At 39.1% G+C, this 15,777-nt stretch overlaps 1 protein-coding gene and 1 long non-coding RNA gene across 12 annotated transcripts in view; one reads left to right on the top strand and one right to left on the bottom strand.

The window, feature by feature from the left end:
- Nucleotides 1-15,777, top strand: part of STXBP4 (syntaxin binding protein 4) — a 42,964-nt gene that overhangs the window by 17,903 nt on the left and 9,284 nt on the right. For 6 of the 8 annotated variants that reach the window (XR_014936662.1, XR_014936661.1, XM_085522551.1 and 3 more), the window contains 4 exons: nt 357-533; nt 2,107-2,223; nt 2,945-2,994; nt 3,317-3,450. Coding sequence is in view for 6 of the 8 variants with exons in the window: in XM_085522551.1 (XP_085378677.1) it covers nt 357-533; nt 2,107-2,223; nt 2,945-2,994; nt 3,317-3,450 (478 nt within the window). In the remaining 2 variants the exon portion in view is untranslated. Of the gene's footprint in view, nt 1-356; nt 534-2,106; nt 2,224-2,944; nt 2,995-3,316; nt 3,451-5,431; nt 5,747-15,777 lie in introns of those variants that run through there. The other 2 variants (XM_085522550.1, XM_085522548.1) reach the window with 1 other exon arrangement.
- Nucleotides 5,783-15,777, bottom strand: part of LOC107322073 (uncharacterized) — a 29,307-nt gene continuing 19,312 nt past the window's right edge. Inside the window, exons 2-6 of one of the 4 annotated variants that reach the window (XR_014936665.1) lie at nt 15,498-15,578; nt 11,212-11,288; nt 11,059-11,131; nt 10,101-10,177; nt 5,783-5,909 (exon numbers count right to left, since the gene is read on the bottom strand). This is a non-coding gene — a long non-coding RNA (uncharacterized LOC107322073). Of the gene's footprint in view, nt 5,910-9,831; nt 10,178-11,058; nt 11,132-11,211; nt 11,289-13,531; nt 15,579-15,777 lie in introns of those variants that run through there. The other 3 variants (XR_014936663.1, XR_001558803.3, XR_014936664.1) reach the window with 3 other exon arrangements.

Below are 15,777 nucleotides of genomic sequence, written 5' to 3'. Positions count from 1 at the left end.
ATTAAGAACAGCACTTATTTGTAGAGCAGTAACAGCAAAGTGTGTAGCAACATCATTGGAAGGACTTCACCTCCTGCAGAAGAGATGGGAACAGTTAACAGCTTTGGATGCATGTCTATAAATCCAATGGATTGAGAGGCCTTAAAGTAATCGTGGAATTAATGATGTAATTTATTGAGAGTATCGTCTCTCTAAAAATGTGATGTAAAAATCAGGAATGGATCCGCTGACTGGGAACCCTCACAGGTAGCCCTGACACAAGCCACCATGCTTTTAAGCTAAATTTGCACTTAATCACAAAGAGTTTGTTTTTTAGCAGGAGTTGCAACTTTTCAATTGAGTTGTGTCATCTACAGGAAGCCAAAGCAGCTGTAGAGGAGACCAGAGCCCTGCGAAGCAGGATTCATCTTGCAGAAGCTGCACAGAGACAGGCACGCGGGATGGAGATGGACTATGAAGAAGTGATTCGCCTATTAGAAGCTGAAATAGTGGAGCTGAAGGCTCAGCTCTCTGATCACTGTGGCCAAAATAAAGTAAGCAAAGCAGACTCCTGTCATAGTTACCATGGTTTCCTTGCTGTTGTCATGTATCTTGTTTTCATTTTCTGTTCATCTGCTTTTCTAAAGTAGGTCACTGTTTGTCTTGTATTATTCAATAACTGGAATGATGTGTAGTGAAGGGGATAATGTGAAGTGCATGAGTCTTCCTTTATCCAGATATCTTTGGGCTGCAAAAACAGGAGCTGGAAGCACATGTGGGCCATAGGTCACCATGATACATCTCAAGCGTTATAGCAGGGATGGTTTCTGCTCTGTAGCCAGCAGCTGGGAGGATGATGCACACATCTGTGTGCCTTTGTACATACATAAAACTGACCTTAATATTTTTTATACTTCTGTTAGATTAAAAAGGCTATAAAATCCAGTACTGCTCTTAAGTACATGTGGATTTAATCAAGATAGCAATGTAAATGATGTCAACAGAAGTCTGCCAGTGATATTTCCTATAATTTTTTAATTGAGCCTCATATTTTAAAACACTTCGTTTCCAGTGAATTGTTTCAAAGTCTGCTGGGGAATAAAAATATTGGAGGCACTTTTTAATCTTCTACACGTGGTTCAAACAAGTGCAAACAGGTTGAGGTGTGTGTGTTTGCCTTCTTTTTCTCATGCAAAATAGATGTGCACAAGAATTAATGGTGAAAGAGGCTTAATGAAATGCTGCCGTTTCTCACGGTGAGAATTAATGCAATATTGAAAGGTTTTAATAAGATGAAACTGACCCCTGTGGTGTACGAGTTTATGGAGGAGCAACATAGGAAATGTGTGTAACTCCTAGGGAGAAATCCCCCTCATCTGGTGCTGTGTGTGATGGTCGCAGCCTCTCCAAACATCTGGGTGAAATACCTGCCTGCACAGCTGAAGGCGATGAGAAACGATGTTTCTGAGCTGAGAATTTGCTCTATGAAACAATATTACAGTGCTCTTTGTTACTGTTTCCATGTATGTAAACAGGAGGCATTACATTTGAAAGCTTTTCTCATGGTGTTGTCATGTTGGCAGTTCCAAGGACTCAGGAGAAAACCCTGAGCTAATGAGTGAGACTCGGCAGAGCTGGGCTCACACTGTCTGCAGCTGAAGGAAGGATGCGTAACTCAGATCAATAGCTTATACAAACGCACGTAGAGAAATCCTGGGGGGTAATTTTCTCCATGATGTGCCATAATTACTCTGCTGGCCAAAGGATGTACAGATGCAAACCGGAGGACCACATCTCCTCACACACTGGCTATTTATGGCACCCTGCTGATAGGTGCTGCCAGCGTCACTTCAGCTTTGTTCATCCAGTCATGAATCAGAACAGACCATCCTAAGTTTCAGGCCATCACTGCTGTCAGCTGCCAGTCTGAATTTACCTGGATGTGATTTCCAGGAGCTCATTTACTAGCAGCTCAGGCACACCTACCTGAGCAGGTATGGGTAGGAAACATAAGGTGTAAAACATTTCAGACGTCCATTTTAATACATGCCTTTTACCTTTGTGAGCCATTGAAGAAACGATGAAAATAAAAGCCTTAAACCAGATTGTACCAAACATCTTTTCCAGGATAACATCCAAGATTTGAGAAAGAGGGTGACTGTTCTGGACTGTCAGCTGCGGAAATCGGAGTCGGCAAGGAAGAGCTTTGAGGTGGCTACTGAAAAACTGCTACAGTTTGTGGAGGTAACTGTGACTCTGCACTGTTCTGTTTGGAAAAGCTGTTTATGTTGATGTTGCTGAGGAGTAAAACTGAATGTAACATGTAGTTTGCAGAAACCCTTCCCTAGAGGTCATCAGTCCTCCCTCTCCTCACAGCACTGGCATTGCCCACTTGGGTTCTGAGTATCTTCACAAATGGGGACTCCACAGCTTCCATGGCAGCCTGCTCCAACATGCAGCGGCGCATCCTGTCATCTTGTAGGAGAAGATGGTTGCAGTAATGAATTCCAGTCATTATTTTAATATAATTAATAATTATTTTTAATGTGACCAGTCCATTTATCTTTTTGAAGGTTAAAGTGTTTGTTGAACAATTTGTCAATGTGGCCGCATTGCCATGAATTAACGTGTTATGTACATTAATGTGACCCTTCGTAGACTGTTCTGGAAATACTAATGAAATCAATATTTGCAAGAATAAAAGGCAGCTGTGAATAATTCACTAGGTATGAAGTACTGGGAAAATGAGAATAGCCATGAAATTGGCTTTGTAAGTATGTTCTGTAGGAACTCATTCCATATCATTTTGTAACTTCTGATGATAGATTTTGTAGCTGTTACTTCTCTTCATCTCACTGGAAGACTGTAGATTCTTTAAAGTACAGATCAGAGCCCATGTGCCAAAGCTATGACCTTCCTGACGGTGCTGATTTATGAGGTGTTAACTTCTCACTGTGGCCAACAGGTTGTGCACGAAATGCTCTCGGAAAACTCTCCTTCCTCAGCTGTTCTAAGGTAAGCAGATCTGAGCTGTTATTCACATGGATGTTGAAAACTTTTGTCCCTAGAAGTTGCCTTGTATGCATTTTTTCCTATAGTTTTCTGTTGTATGTTTCTGAATGCCATTATACTCAATGTGGGGATGGGAATTTAAATATCGTGTTTTATTTGAACTTTCCTAAAAGCCTTTGTTGTACAGACAGAACAAATTCTGAGACAAACATATGCAGGATGATATTAATCACTTTTGTTCATAGAACGACACTCAAGCTTTAAAGCATTTGAAAGGAACCGCTGCTCATCGTACAAGTGAATGCTTTTTCCCCTCTTCTCTTAGTGACAGAAGGACACCGTTGTCTTCTAAAGCACTTCTTGCCCGGCTGGGGAGGATTGGACCAACTGTTACCACAGCTCTTGCAGCAGAAGCCAGAGACCTTGCCAAGTCTGTCCGTGCCATTCTGGAAGTGAACTGTAAGAGTGCATGCCTGCATCTGTGTATACTTGTATACGCGCCCATTAATACTTCATTTCTTTCATTAAATGCTGGGGCATTAAATAATTTAAATATTAAATAATTTAAATATTCTTCTAGGAAAACGCATGGGGCATTTCCTTGTATTATTTCTGTTAGTATGTGTGCTGTTTTGGTAGTCTGGAAGTTTGGTAGCAGTGGTTCCAGTTTTTACATTTGTTCTCTTTCTTTCCTTTGCCTTTTGCACACACTGTGCTTTTTTTTGAGTTAATAACAGCAGCCAGGAGGAGGGGAATTTGTTTTCCACCTGTGGCAATGGAAATGTTCTGTCACATGAAGTTGTTTCTATCACACTACACAGGAAATCATGCAAGGAAAACTTCTAGTTCTAAATGCAATTGAATTCTACCATGTGGTTGTCAAATAGAACAGGTCAGACATGTCAGAAAGCTCTAGAGCCACAGCAAGGATCCCTTCTATCAACCTGTAAGATAAAAACAGCTCTGCAGAGAAGGATTTAAAGATTGAACGTCATCCTTCTGAGTTCATTCTCATTTGGAGAGCATTACAGATAGACTTGGGATGTGATGAGCTTCTGTATGAGATTAAAGCTTTAAAGCTTTCTTCTTTCTCAGGAGGAAAAAAAGGAAAAGACAAATAGTTAAAAGCACAGTGTCTACTGGCATTCTGTCTGCAGTCCTCTAAGCCAGATTCTCACACCACATTCTCTGTGTGATCTTCTGATTTCTTGCAGATGTGCTGTCCTAAAAGGGGGCTCTCATGTATGTAGCATTTCATAAATATCATACATTAAAGAGAAAAGGACTGTAGACATTACAAAGAAGACTTCCTTGCTAAGTGCCTCCAAATTAAAATCTGTTACTGAGTTCTTACAGAACTGGAGTGAACACTTCTGAGACTAAGTGGATAAAAATAGACTGCTGGACATTCAGCATTACACACTACTTTTTACTTTATTTACAACAGATGTGAAACACATCCAGGTGTAGAGCGTTATTCTAAATGAAGACTGATTTCCTTGTGAAAAGTCATCCTTGACATCCATGAGAAAATGGCGTATGCATCAGTAACCACACAGAGTGACCTCTGCTGCACAATAGCATCATATTTTGCCTGAGGGAAGAGGTTTAAAAGAAGTTCAGTGTATTCCTGAATCTCCAAGTACACATAGCCTTGTCTGTAATGATGCCGCAGAGCAGTTTTCAGCCTGGTATGTTGAGTGACAGTTCTGTGATGTCAGTTTGGTGATTTAAGCCAGGATTCTCCATAATACAAACAAACAAAACCAAGCCCCTTTGTTTTACAGTGCTTACTACTGCAGGATCGTTCAGATCCAGCAATGTAAATCAAAGTAATAAATAGAATAATCAAGCACATCTCCTGAAAGGTTCATTCTTCATCTTCCTGAAAGGCTGTTAGCTATTTTTAGGCAGTAAGTCTTGGGAGGCCTTTCTGCTCTGCAGAATAATACCATCTCCTTAAGACATAAAGAAAATTGCTTTCATCTTACAAAGGATCATAATGCCTCAGCAAAGGAACCATAGCATTTAAAAGTAGTTGCTAGCTGCACTTAGTAGTCCATATGGTGAAGATCATGCTAAAAAAAAATAGAGAAAGCAGCTTCTTTCCTATTACAAAACTTAAAAAGAAATGTATTTGCTACTGATAATGGCAGAAATCTGATTAGCTCTGGAACGTACTCATCTCTTCATACAATAGCAGGCAATGAGCATTTGGAAATGTTCAGCAGAATAATGCAGCATTCAGGTATTCCGACTGCTAATTTCCTCACTTTGCCTCTGACTTTTCTATTAAAAAATACAATCTTGCCCTTGTTGATATAATCCCAACCATCAGTATCTATTAGGTGCTCAGATGCCTGCTTCTCTGATCACAGGCACTAACACAGTGTTATCTTGAACTATTTCTTGACATCATTTTCCTTTAATCTCTTTTCAGCCTGGGATCTGGCAGTCATTGTGAAGTTCACTAAAAGTATCTCCAGAAACATATCTTCCAAAAAATCCTGTTGCCCTGCTTTATATTGATCTTCCTAGGTACCACAGTAGGCATTATGCTGATGAAGATCTACAGGCAGAAGTTCAGTTGCCCATGTTTTGTATTCATTTTCCTCGTATGCTGATTGCACGTAAGAAATAGGTGATGGGAGGAGCTGGTGGTCAGCAGCTGTGGGTGTTTGTTCTCTTGGTAGTTAAGTTGCTGTTACTTTCTGGATCACAGTCAAAGTTTTACATCTTACATTAACAGCCAAAATAAGGAATCTCTCAATTTCTTCTGTTTATTTTTTAAACTACGTTATGGTAAGTTGCCAACGTAGCTCCATGCTTAGCAAGCTGTTAGCTGTCCCTTCTCATTCCTTTGACACAGTTATAAGTTGGTGGCAGAGTTACGAGGAAGTCTTCTCAAACAGCAGTTGCTAATTAGAGAACAGTTAATACTGCTCAATATTCATGTTCCTTTTAATTATACATCACATCCTTGGTGTGTTTATTACAATAAAAATAATGTCATCTACTTTAAGAGTTTTGTTCTTAAAATTAAAGATAAGGCAGTGTTGTATGGCTTTCTGGCTGTAGCTCATTGGGAGAGCTCTGGAGAAGTTGGTAGGTAAGCACTGCGTGTTTCCCCCTGCCTTTTTGGTTTATGTGCATTTAAATCTAGATGTAATTTTAAGATGGGCACACTCTGGCTATCTTGACTTTTATTACTTAGCATAGTGATATTAAACATGTATTTGCAGAGACCAAATATCAAAATAGTTCCCCTCCATTGGACCCACAAATATTTTCAGATTGCTGGCACTTTGCTCATGCTTTTGTGTTGTTTTTCAGTGTCAGAGCAAGAAAATGATTCCCTGTGAGATAGCATCCTAGGAACATGTCCCTTCAGCGTCAGGAGGGCAGCATAGCTTTAATAGACCTCCAGCTAATAAACTCAGAATGTACCTTTTCTTCCTGACTGAAAGAGCAGCATAATAACAACTGAAGAGATAACTTGTATGTTCATTGTTCTGGTAAGGCCATAAATATTTCAGTGAGTTACTCAAATCAGAAATGGAGGAGACTGATTAAATTATACAACATACATCCTTAAAGTATCTGTACAGCTCCCACTGTTAACAGTTTTTGACTAGCAAAAGAAGTAATCTTAAAATCTGTGCTGTGTGCTTTAAAGATATGGAGGTCATGTTTGTAAATTAATTATTTTCTGATAGAATATTTCTGCTAGGAAGTAGTATTTTATAACACATTTTAATTTTACTGTCTTTGAACTTTGAAGGAAGTGATTTTTCTCATGAAGGAACTGAACAATTCTTTTATCCAGCAGAGAACGTCAGAGTTTTGCTTGTCCCTTAAGGTTGGAGATTTCTTCCCCAGTCCCCATGTGTCTATATAATAAGCCTAGCAAGGCCACACTGGGGTTTAATGGTTGATTAGAAAGGCAACAGACAGCAAAAGCTCTCAGTTTTACCTTTGGGTTTTCTGTTTTAGTGTGATTGATAGGGTGTGTGTTGAGGTGCTATCTTGCACGCCTAAAAAAAGCTGTAAAGCCTGTTTCTTTGGCCAGGATGGGTTTGATTTTACAGTAAATACTTGGAAGGAGACAAGTGAAGATTTGTTTGGTACATAACGTAATGTACATGTATTGCTTCTGTGAATACGAGATATAAAAATGCCTTGCAAATGGGAAGGAGAGGAAATGTCTGTATATAATGTAAATCACACAGAAGCTTCCAAAGCTAGCACTCAGACAGTGCTTGGAATAGTACCAAGGAATCTGCAAACATATGGCTAGAAAGAATCTCCAGCAATTAGGTAGGTAGAAGCACCTGCCTGCCTTCAGCACTCTGAATTACATCTATGTGAATCCAGACAGGTGTTGGTCTAACAAAATTCTGCTTTCTAGATTTTCTAGACAAACAATTTCCATGCTTAATTATCTTCACTATTAGGAGGCTTTTTCTTTGGCCTGAATCCTCCTCATTATGGTTTAAGCCCATTGCTGCTTTTCCTCATCCCAGTGGTTATTGAAAACATCCCACTGTGTTCCTCTTTGTGGTAGCTTTTAATATATTAGAAGATATCATCTCACCATTGAATTTTTCTGTTCCCAAAATAAGCCTCTAATATCAGTTTGCTCATTTCTTTTGCTCACAAAGCTTTGTCTTCTGGCTGTTTTATCATTCTTTTGTTTTTCTGGATTCTTTCCAGTTGATCAACATTACATTACACTTATGTAGTTGAGACCTTCCTATGGGAAATACAATGGACTAATTGATTTGTTTGCTTTAAGAGCTTGTATGCTGTATCTTAGACTGGTACACGTTCTTCTTCCCAGATAGTTTCATGTTACTGACTGATATGTTGGTGCTTTCCTGTACTTCCACAGCCTCTTCTCCTGAACCAAGGATCAATCAGACCTACCTGCATTCGCGTACCAAGGGCAGCGCTTTGCGTTTTGTCCTTACTGAGTTATGTCCCAGTTTTTTCAAACTACTGATCCAGTTAGTCAATACCTTACAAAATTCTAATCCTATTTTTCAATGCCATTTCAAAGGAATGTCTGTTCACGGGTGGTTTTCAAACCGCAAGTTATACCTGTTCTTTCCTGACATGGACTAAAACCACTTTTCATTGAGAGGAATAACGCTTTCACCTAACTGGTCTTCCTTGTGGATATTCTTACAGGATCTAGAAATTAGACCCACAGGTTTAAATTTGTGTCCAAAAATCAGAACATTCCAAACTGTGGTTATGTACAAGCAGAGAAGCCAGATAAAAGGCGGCTTAGAACTTAGAAGGACAGAATAATTTTATTGTCTGATCACGTTTAAAAAGAAGTATTTAAAGTATCAATTGTGCACAAATTGCCAGCTAATTTACTGGTGATTGAACGTGTGTTTTATTCCCAGTGTTTCACAGCAATGAAAAAGACAATTTGATGTGTAAAGCCTGTATTTAAGAGTTCTTTAATGTGACCTAGATTTTAGAACTCGGTTGTTGCTGCTAGAAAAGCAATTTATTCTTTCTCCGTTCACTTACCTTTAATGAGAAAAGATGAATCAGCTTTTGAATAGGCACTGTCTGTACTGACTTTCTAATCAAAACATTTTAATAATGAAAAACAAGTAAGTGATATTATTATGCCTTAAAATACAGATGCTCTAACAAGATTAGGACAGACTTGTTAAGTAAATTTTCAGCATCTCTGATAAGAAGACTTCATTAAAGAACAGATCTTTAAAAGTCTTTGCATGTGCTCAGTTCATACTGTGACCCAGCTATGAAAAAACTAAATGACTTTGTGCCTTTTCCCATACTTGCTCTCAGTAACTATGGAAACTACAGCCAGAACTCTGTAGATTACAATCAACAACTGTGATGGATGGTAGGTACTTCCTAAGTTCCCTTGTCTTAATTTCTATCAACAAAATGCTTAGAATTTTGTTACATGTATTAATACTTAATGCAGTATGAAGCCCTTAACATGAGGGGGGAAAAAAAAGACCAAAATACTTCTCAGTTTTGTAACATGAAGGTGCAAATTGCTCCCAGTCAGAGGAAATAAGTGAGACAGGAACTGAACCCATATGTTCTCCATTCCAGATAGTGTCTCAAACTCCAGGCTGTATTTGACCTGCTAGCACAGGTCAGCCAGGGATGCTGGTTGTCAGGAGAGGAGGGTGCCTAGATGTCTGCCAGGGTGCACTGTGTCTGAACACCAGTCAGGGAGCAACTGTTTGTCATTCAGGAACCAAAAAATTAGGCAACTGTTACAGCAGGAAGCTCAATCAAAGCTGTTTGTGCAGTTAATGCTGAGTTAATTTTCCATGGCTATGCAGTTAGGAGTACCCTGAGAGAGGATTAATACTGGTGGCAGGGAGAGTGTCAGTGCATGCTGAAGCCATCAGTGCTCATCTTGTATAGGAGGGGTGGTGTGCTGCTCTGCTGCTCTGTCAGTTCCTTCAGTTGGCACATTTTTTCACTGTTTTCAGTAGGTAGGAGTGAGAAGCTGAGGGCTAACAGAGTTACTTAGACATACATGGTGTATGTGGTGCACAAATGTGGTAACTGAAATGGAAAGAGGCACAGAGGACATTGATTGCAAAGAGTGGAATAGGAAGATTTCAAAAGTCTATTTTGATAATTTGCAAGAGCAAAACATAATTGCTTGGTGCTTATGAAGGAGACCTGAATGAGGAATAAAATATACAAGGGTCTCATGCTAAATCTGTCACCTGATCCTGTGAAGCATGTATATCATGAACGGATTGTGGATGGTGATTTTGGTTGCTATTAGTGGCTGGTACAATTGTTGGGATGTTGGAATCTTTCACAATTAGGATAAAATAAATATGCTAATTTTGGCACACCATCAATGTACTTTTCTTTAGATTTATTACGGAAAAAAGCACCTGTCATAGTTTCTAGGAACATCTGCCATAATTGTTTTACTGGTTCTGAAGTCACATCTGTCTATAAATAAAACCCTTCTTTTACTCAGGTGTAGTTGCAGTGGCTTTTGTAACAGGCTGGAAGGGTGTCGATTTTTATGTATTCTCACAATTCTTGCTTTAAAACAAAAGAAGTATTTCTTTACTACTTACTTTGGTCCATTCTTGCTGTGGAGCTCGGCAGAAAGCAGCTGCGTGTCTCTCAAATTGTCAGTGGTACGTGGCAGCCCCTGCATGATTTAATTTCATCATCAGTGCATGAAAGGTATTGCTTAGCAATAAAGGCATGTCATCTAATAGTATTACTTTTTAAATCTCAGACAAATTCTGCCCAATTCTAATTTTAGACTCTTTTTCATTTGTTACCAGTGAGCGCTTTCTAATTAAACTTATATTTAACAAATGCGTCAGGGAACGGTGTGAAATGACAGTGATGGAAGTGGGTGGGCAGCACAATAGATGGTGACAAGAGGATTTGATCCACTGAGGACAGGAGGAGACAGATGAATTCCAGAACAGAGGGAGTAGTAACCAGGGGAGCAAGAGAAAGGAGGCTGTGAAAAAAGAAATGATTCAGAGCAGGTCTGTGCAGTGAAGTGTTCCAGGCTGTGCCTTACTTAATCCTGCATGCCTTGTGTGCAGAGGATTGGCTTTCTGAAGTCAGAACGTGTTATTCCACGTTAGTGAAATTAGCTGGAAGAGGACAGTGCTGATTCAGTACAAGAATGTGCTCAATAGAACACTTCTATGAATTTAGCTTTTTTAGCCTGGGAATGAACTTAGGAACCAGTATTAAAATATAATGTATATAAGGCCTTGGTGCAGATTTCTTCCCCAGCTATGGACCATTTCTGAATGTATAGTAAGTAATGTCTGTTGTGAAAATAATACTGTGTTCTTAACCAGTCACAGACAGTCATGTTAACAGTGAGTACGAGAAATAGAAAGCTTATGGTTTTCAGTGTAAATTATTAAATAATGCATGCTTTCTAGAAGGTTTTTATTACAAAAATAATCAGTATTATTTGAAATTCCTTTCATGTCAGAATTGCAGGGAACGCAGTCTCTCTTGGGCATTCTGCAAGCTTAAGAGACATTCTCAGTTTCTTACCAGTAGTTGGTGCAGCTGCACAGGATCAGGCCAGTGCCTAGCAAATGGATGGGTCATCAGTACTCCCTCTGGGCTAAAAGGATTTATCCAAAGGTCAGTGGGTTTCTGTCAGTTGATAATGGCTTATGTACCTAACTATCTTCTACAACATACCTTAAAAGAGCAGCCTCCATGTGCTGAAGCAGACAGACTCAGCATAGCACAGTTGTTTGCTGTATTCTTCCCGTTCCCTTGAAAAGGAAATCAGAATATTTTGTAGTGATGTTTCTGTACAGTATGTTGACTTTTGCTGTTTCTGCATAATTGTTCTGTTGTATGCATTTGATTACCATCAGCTAAGCAGAAGAAAGCATTTTACTGCCCTCATTAAGTGTGGTGTGCTTATCTTGTACTTACACTACTAACCTCCTGTATAAAAACAGGCCTCAGCTAGACTGCTCTCTTCTCATTTTAATTACAGTATTAATACTTGGATCCTACGGGACATAAAACTGTATTTAAATGGAGGATATTAGTAATTAGTTGCAAAGCATGCATTTTTTTGTTTTAATGGCCTTTTTAAAATGTTTGAGGAAGGTGATTCTTTATCCATCCTGGAGACACCTGTCAATAACCTCAGTGCCTGGATGACTGCTGCTCTCACCTGAACTTAAGAGTGCATTCTAGGAAGAATTTGTTCAAATTTGGATTTCCTGATTCCTAAGCTAGGAATAAAAGTACACCTACATAATGTCTGATCCCAGGTACTGATCAGAGGTCAGGTCAGTCTTGTTTCCTGAAATAGGCCATCTGACTGATCATTGCTCATATCTGAACATTTCCATTGTATCCATGCTGTTTCCAATAACTCTACCAAGTTCTTCACAGGCAATTATTAGAATAAAAATACTTTAAATGGTTCATAATTTCAAAATTACTCTCCTAATACTGAACTGCCACTCAGTGCACTGTATTTGTCTTGGTAAGGGATGAATAAATTTGCTGACATAGATGGGTCAGTATCATACGATCAGTAGGAAATGGAAGGTACGAGGTCATCTTTCACCATGCTCTGTGTAGCCAAAATAAGAACAGTCTTTTTCCTACAGCTTGGTTTCTAGGAACACTGCTGACTGGAGAGAAGCCACCCTGCCAACCATGCTCTAAATTAGCATCAATCGCAATTGCCAGTATTTCCCAGATGTCTCCGCTTGAAAACTACTGACTCCATCCTTGTTTTATTAAATCACCACGAACAAAAGAAGAAACAATACTTTCTTTAGAATAGAATTTGATATGTGAAAGACAAGAATGGAATGTCCCCTTAGCAGAGTATTATTCATAAAATGGAGTCCATTTGTTTGTGGGGGAAAAAGCACTTGAAATGCTCTAAAGTGGCACACAAAGAAATGCCAGACATGCATATTCTCTTCTGGAAGCTGTTTTCCTGGACCTCTAACTGTTTGTACAGTTAACTTGCAAATAAGCCCTAAAATGTAGTGTATATTGTTGGCTGCCTCAAAAAACAAAGAGCCATTTTATGCCTGAGCCCCACTGGCCATGATTGACAAACAGGGATGAATTTTCCTCCACAGATTTTTGCGTAACTCATGCAGGAATTCGTCCGCCACTCCTGCATTCTGTGATGTCTCCAGTCTGTCTGGAATATTCCCATATTCCAGTAGCACTCAGGAGTCTGAGACCAGACATCAGATGACCAGCACGTTGTAGCTTCAGCTTTCAGTCCTCTTTGCGTGGCCTAGATAGTTCAAAGAGAAGAGCCAGAGGCACTGGAGATCCTAACTGATGAGTTTTGCTGCTGAGGTTATAAGAGGAAGGTTTGAGTGTGAACAAGAGCATGTTGCTCAATAGCTGGATGTTGGAAAGAGATCAGGATTCAAAATTTCAACATTAAATATAAATAAATCACTAGGAGGTAATTGAATAGTAGTGAACAGTAAATTTTTGATCCATTCTTACAGCAGCCTCTGAATCTCTTTATTTCTCTGAGTTATTTTGTCATCAAAAAAGAAGAAAATAAAAATATTTTGGACTGCATTATTTATGCATGAGGGAAATAACTCTCTTTAGATTCAACTGAATGCCTCTGCTGTGGTATCTGCTACTACTGGTCTCATCTATTGTTCTCCGCATTTCCTGGCCTATAATTGTACTTAACTGAAGAACAAGAATAACATTTCTGCACTGCTTACAGATTTGATAATTGACCAGTAAAATGAGGTTCCTCCCTATATTCTGTGCTTTCCTCCTTGCTCGTTTAGAGATGAACCTTGATTGATGACATAGTGTGCATCTTTATTCCATGAGAGCTGCCCTGAGGCATGAAGGATACATGGGCAAGATCTTCCAGTTCTTTCACCCTGTACAAGTTTATAATTTGGCCTTATGTATGTTGTTATATTGTATGCAATCAGACAAGTATCCATGCATTTTCTTTGTCCTGTTGATCTCAAGAAGTGAACAAGATTGCTGAGATCCACACTATATGTAGTAGCATAAGAAAATTTGGTTAGCCTTGGGGTTTCGTTCCCTCTGCCTTAAGCAATGGGAACTTTATACGGTGGTTACTGCAACAGGCATCTTGCAGCTGAGAAGGCAAGCAGTCGCCAGGGATACTGCCTTGCTGCTCTGTAGCAGCTGCAGTGGTACTGGCACATACAACAGCAAGCAGTTTGTTGTTTTACTTCTTTGCATAAAATTATACACTTCTTTGCATTAAGCCTAATTAGATGCATATATTCTGAACAAAATAATACTAGGTTATAATATATTTTGGTTCATGTGCTCTCTAGGGAAATTATTTATTCTGTTTGGGCAAATGGTGCTCTGGACATATTCCTTTTGTTTTGCATACATCATTGCGTTTGCATTATTACCTTCTCACCTTGCGAAAGACAAATAATTGTAAAGATCTGAATAGCTGGAAGCCTTGTATTTTCTTCTGCTGTAAGGAAATAATTTTTAAATACTGCAAATCTGACTTTTAAAAGATTATACATGCTGACAACTACAGCTAAGATATATTATTTATGCATTTTCATCAAAGACTGTAGCAATTCACAGAAGAAATTATAAACATGTAGGAAACATAAGACTGCCACGGGTTATACAGGCTAAATGCTGTCTTCCAGACTAAGTTTCTGACTGTTTGAGCTCCTTTACCTCCCATTTACTCCAGGTGGAAGCTTAACAGTCTTCCAAAGCAAGTCCTAGGAAAGACAACAAATCTGACCCCAGAGGGTGTGAAAAAACACAGCAGTAGTAAGGAGACCAACTTATGAATGATTCATGGAGAAAGTGAGCTTGAAGTAAGTGAAGATAATGTCTGGGGAGATAGAAGGCAAAACATGAGAGCCTCCTGGCTACCATGGGAAATACTAAGAACCTACATTCTTAGTAGAGAAATAACTAAATCTGGTGTGAGAAAGGCATGAAGAGAACAGTGGTCAAAGACAAAGAGTGAAAGAGAAAAAATGTGGGAAATGAAGGCATGAAAAAATATGAAGGTGGAGCTTTGAAGAACATGGAGATTGAGTAGGATATACAAACTAATGCATATTGAGTCAGAAAGGCAAATGAAGCTGTAGAGTTATCTTCAGAATTTCATTTACAGCTGACGAATGTATTCACTATTTATGAAAAGCAGTCTTTCAAGGTTGAGAAAAGAATACAGAGTGTCGGTTATCATTGCTACCTACGTGCCAGCCTTTATTTAGAGGGAAGAAAATGAAATAATTTTAGACAAATTATCAGCGTAAAAAGTGTAATTATCAGTGATGAATGAAGCAGGTGATGTATGGGATCAGAATGAGCACAGAGTAGATGCTGAAGTTTTATTCGTAATAGAGCAATTGTGTTGTCACTTGTTTTGGATGTGTGTTTCATGCAGGAATGAGGAAAGGCCGGGGAAGATGGTAGCAATTGAAGGATGAATCCTATTCCCATTTTTATCATGAGAAAATATCCAAGTGGAATAAAATTCCCACAATCTATGGGAGGGAAGGGAAGAACTAGTGGTGATGTCTAGCGTATTTATAACTTAAAAGCATCCTTTGTTACTTTCCTCTGTAGGAATCAGAACCTGAAAACTGTTACTCAGCAACTGCTTTGTATTAAGGGGAAGTGGCTGTGGATTATTCCTTCTCAAAGGCAGTAGGTGGAAAGTTGTGAGGGCCAGATTACATAGACTTATGCTGAATTGAAAACATGAAGACATTTGAGATAAGTGGGAAATGTGAGGCAAAAGTGAGAGGAAAAATGTGATGGATGTGTCGATGGGCTCTTTCTTTTTCAAGCTGTACAAAACTGATGGCACTGCTCTATGAGATCCGTTCTCAGGTCACCCATCTGAGTTTTGGTAGATATGCTTGTTATTTGTCACGTGGTGTTTACATGCAGCTGTGATTACCTTTCACTTGGTCTGTATCTGCTTCACTTACCGGTGCTTCTGTAGCTGAGATGAACTTCGTTTCTCTTTGAGAACTGAAGCTGCTCCTTTCCCCATTTTGAAGACAAACGCACTAGAAACAAAGATGTGACAATTTGAGAAAAGAAAATCAGTGTTTTAAGGAAGAATTTTCCTCCCAGAAAATGCGCGCACTCAGGGCATGCTTTGGTATGAAGAAGATTTCAAAGATCATATGGTGTGTGCGGGCCAGCATGTTTTCCAAATACAAGTTTTAAATCTGAAGCAGGCTCACAGATGGTTCTAATGAGCTG

This window comes from Coturnix japonica, chromosome 23 (genome assembly GCF_054131305.1).
Source record: "Coturnix japonica strain WE chromosome 23, WE-NBRP24, whole genome shotgun sequence".
Taxonomy (NCBI): domain Eukaryota; kingdom Metazoa; phylum Chordata; class Aves; order Galliformes; family Phasianidae; genus Coturnix; species Coturnix japonica.
Note: the sequence above shows the minus strand (reverse complement) of the source record. Positions and strands in the feature narration are given on the sequence as shown.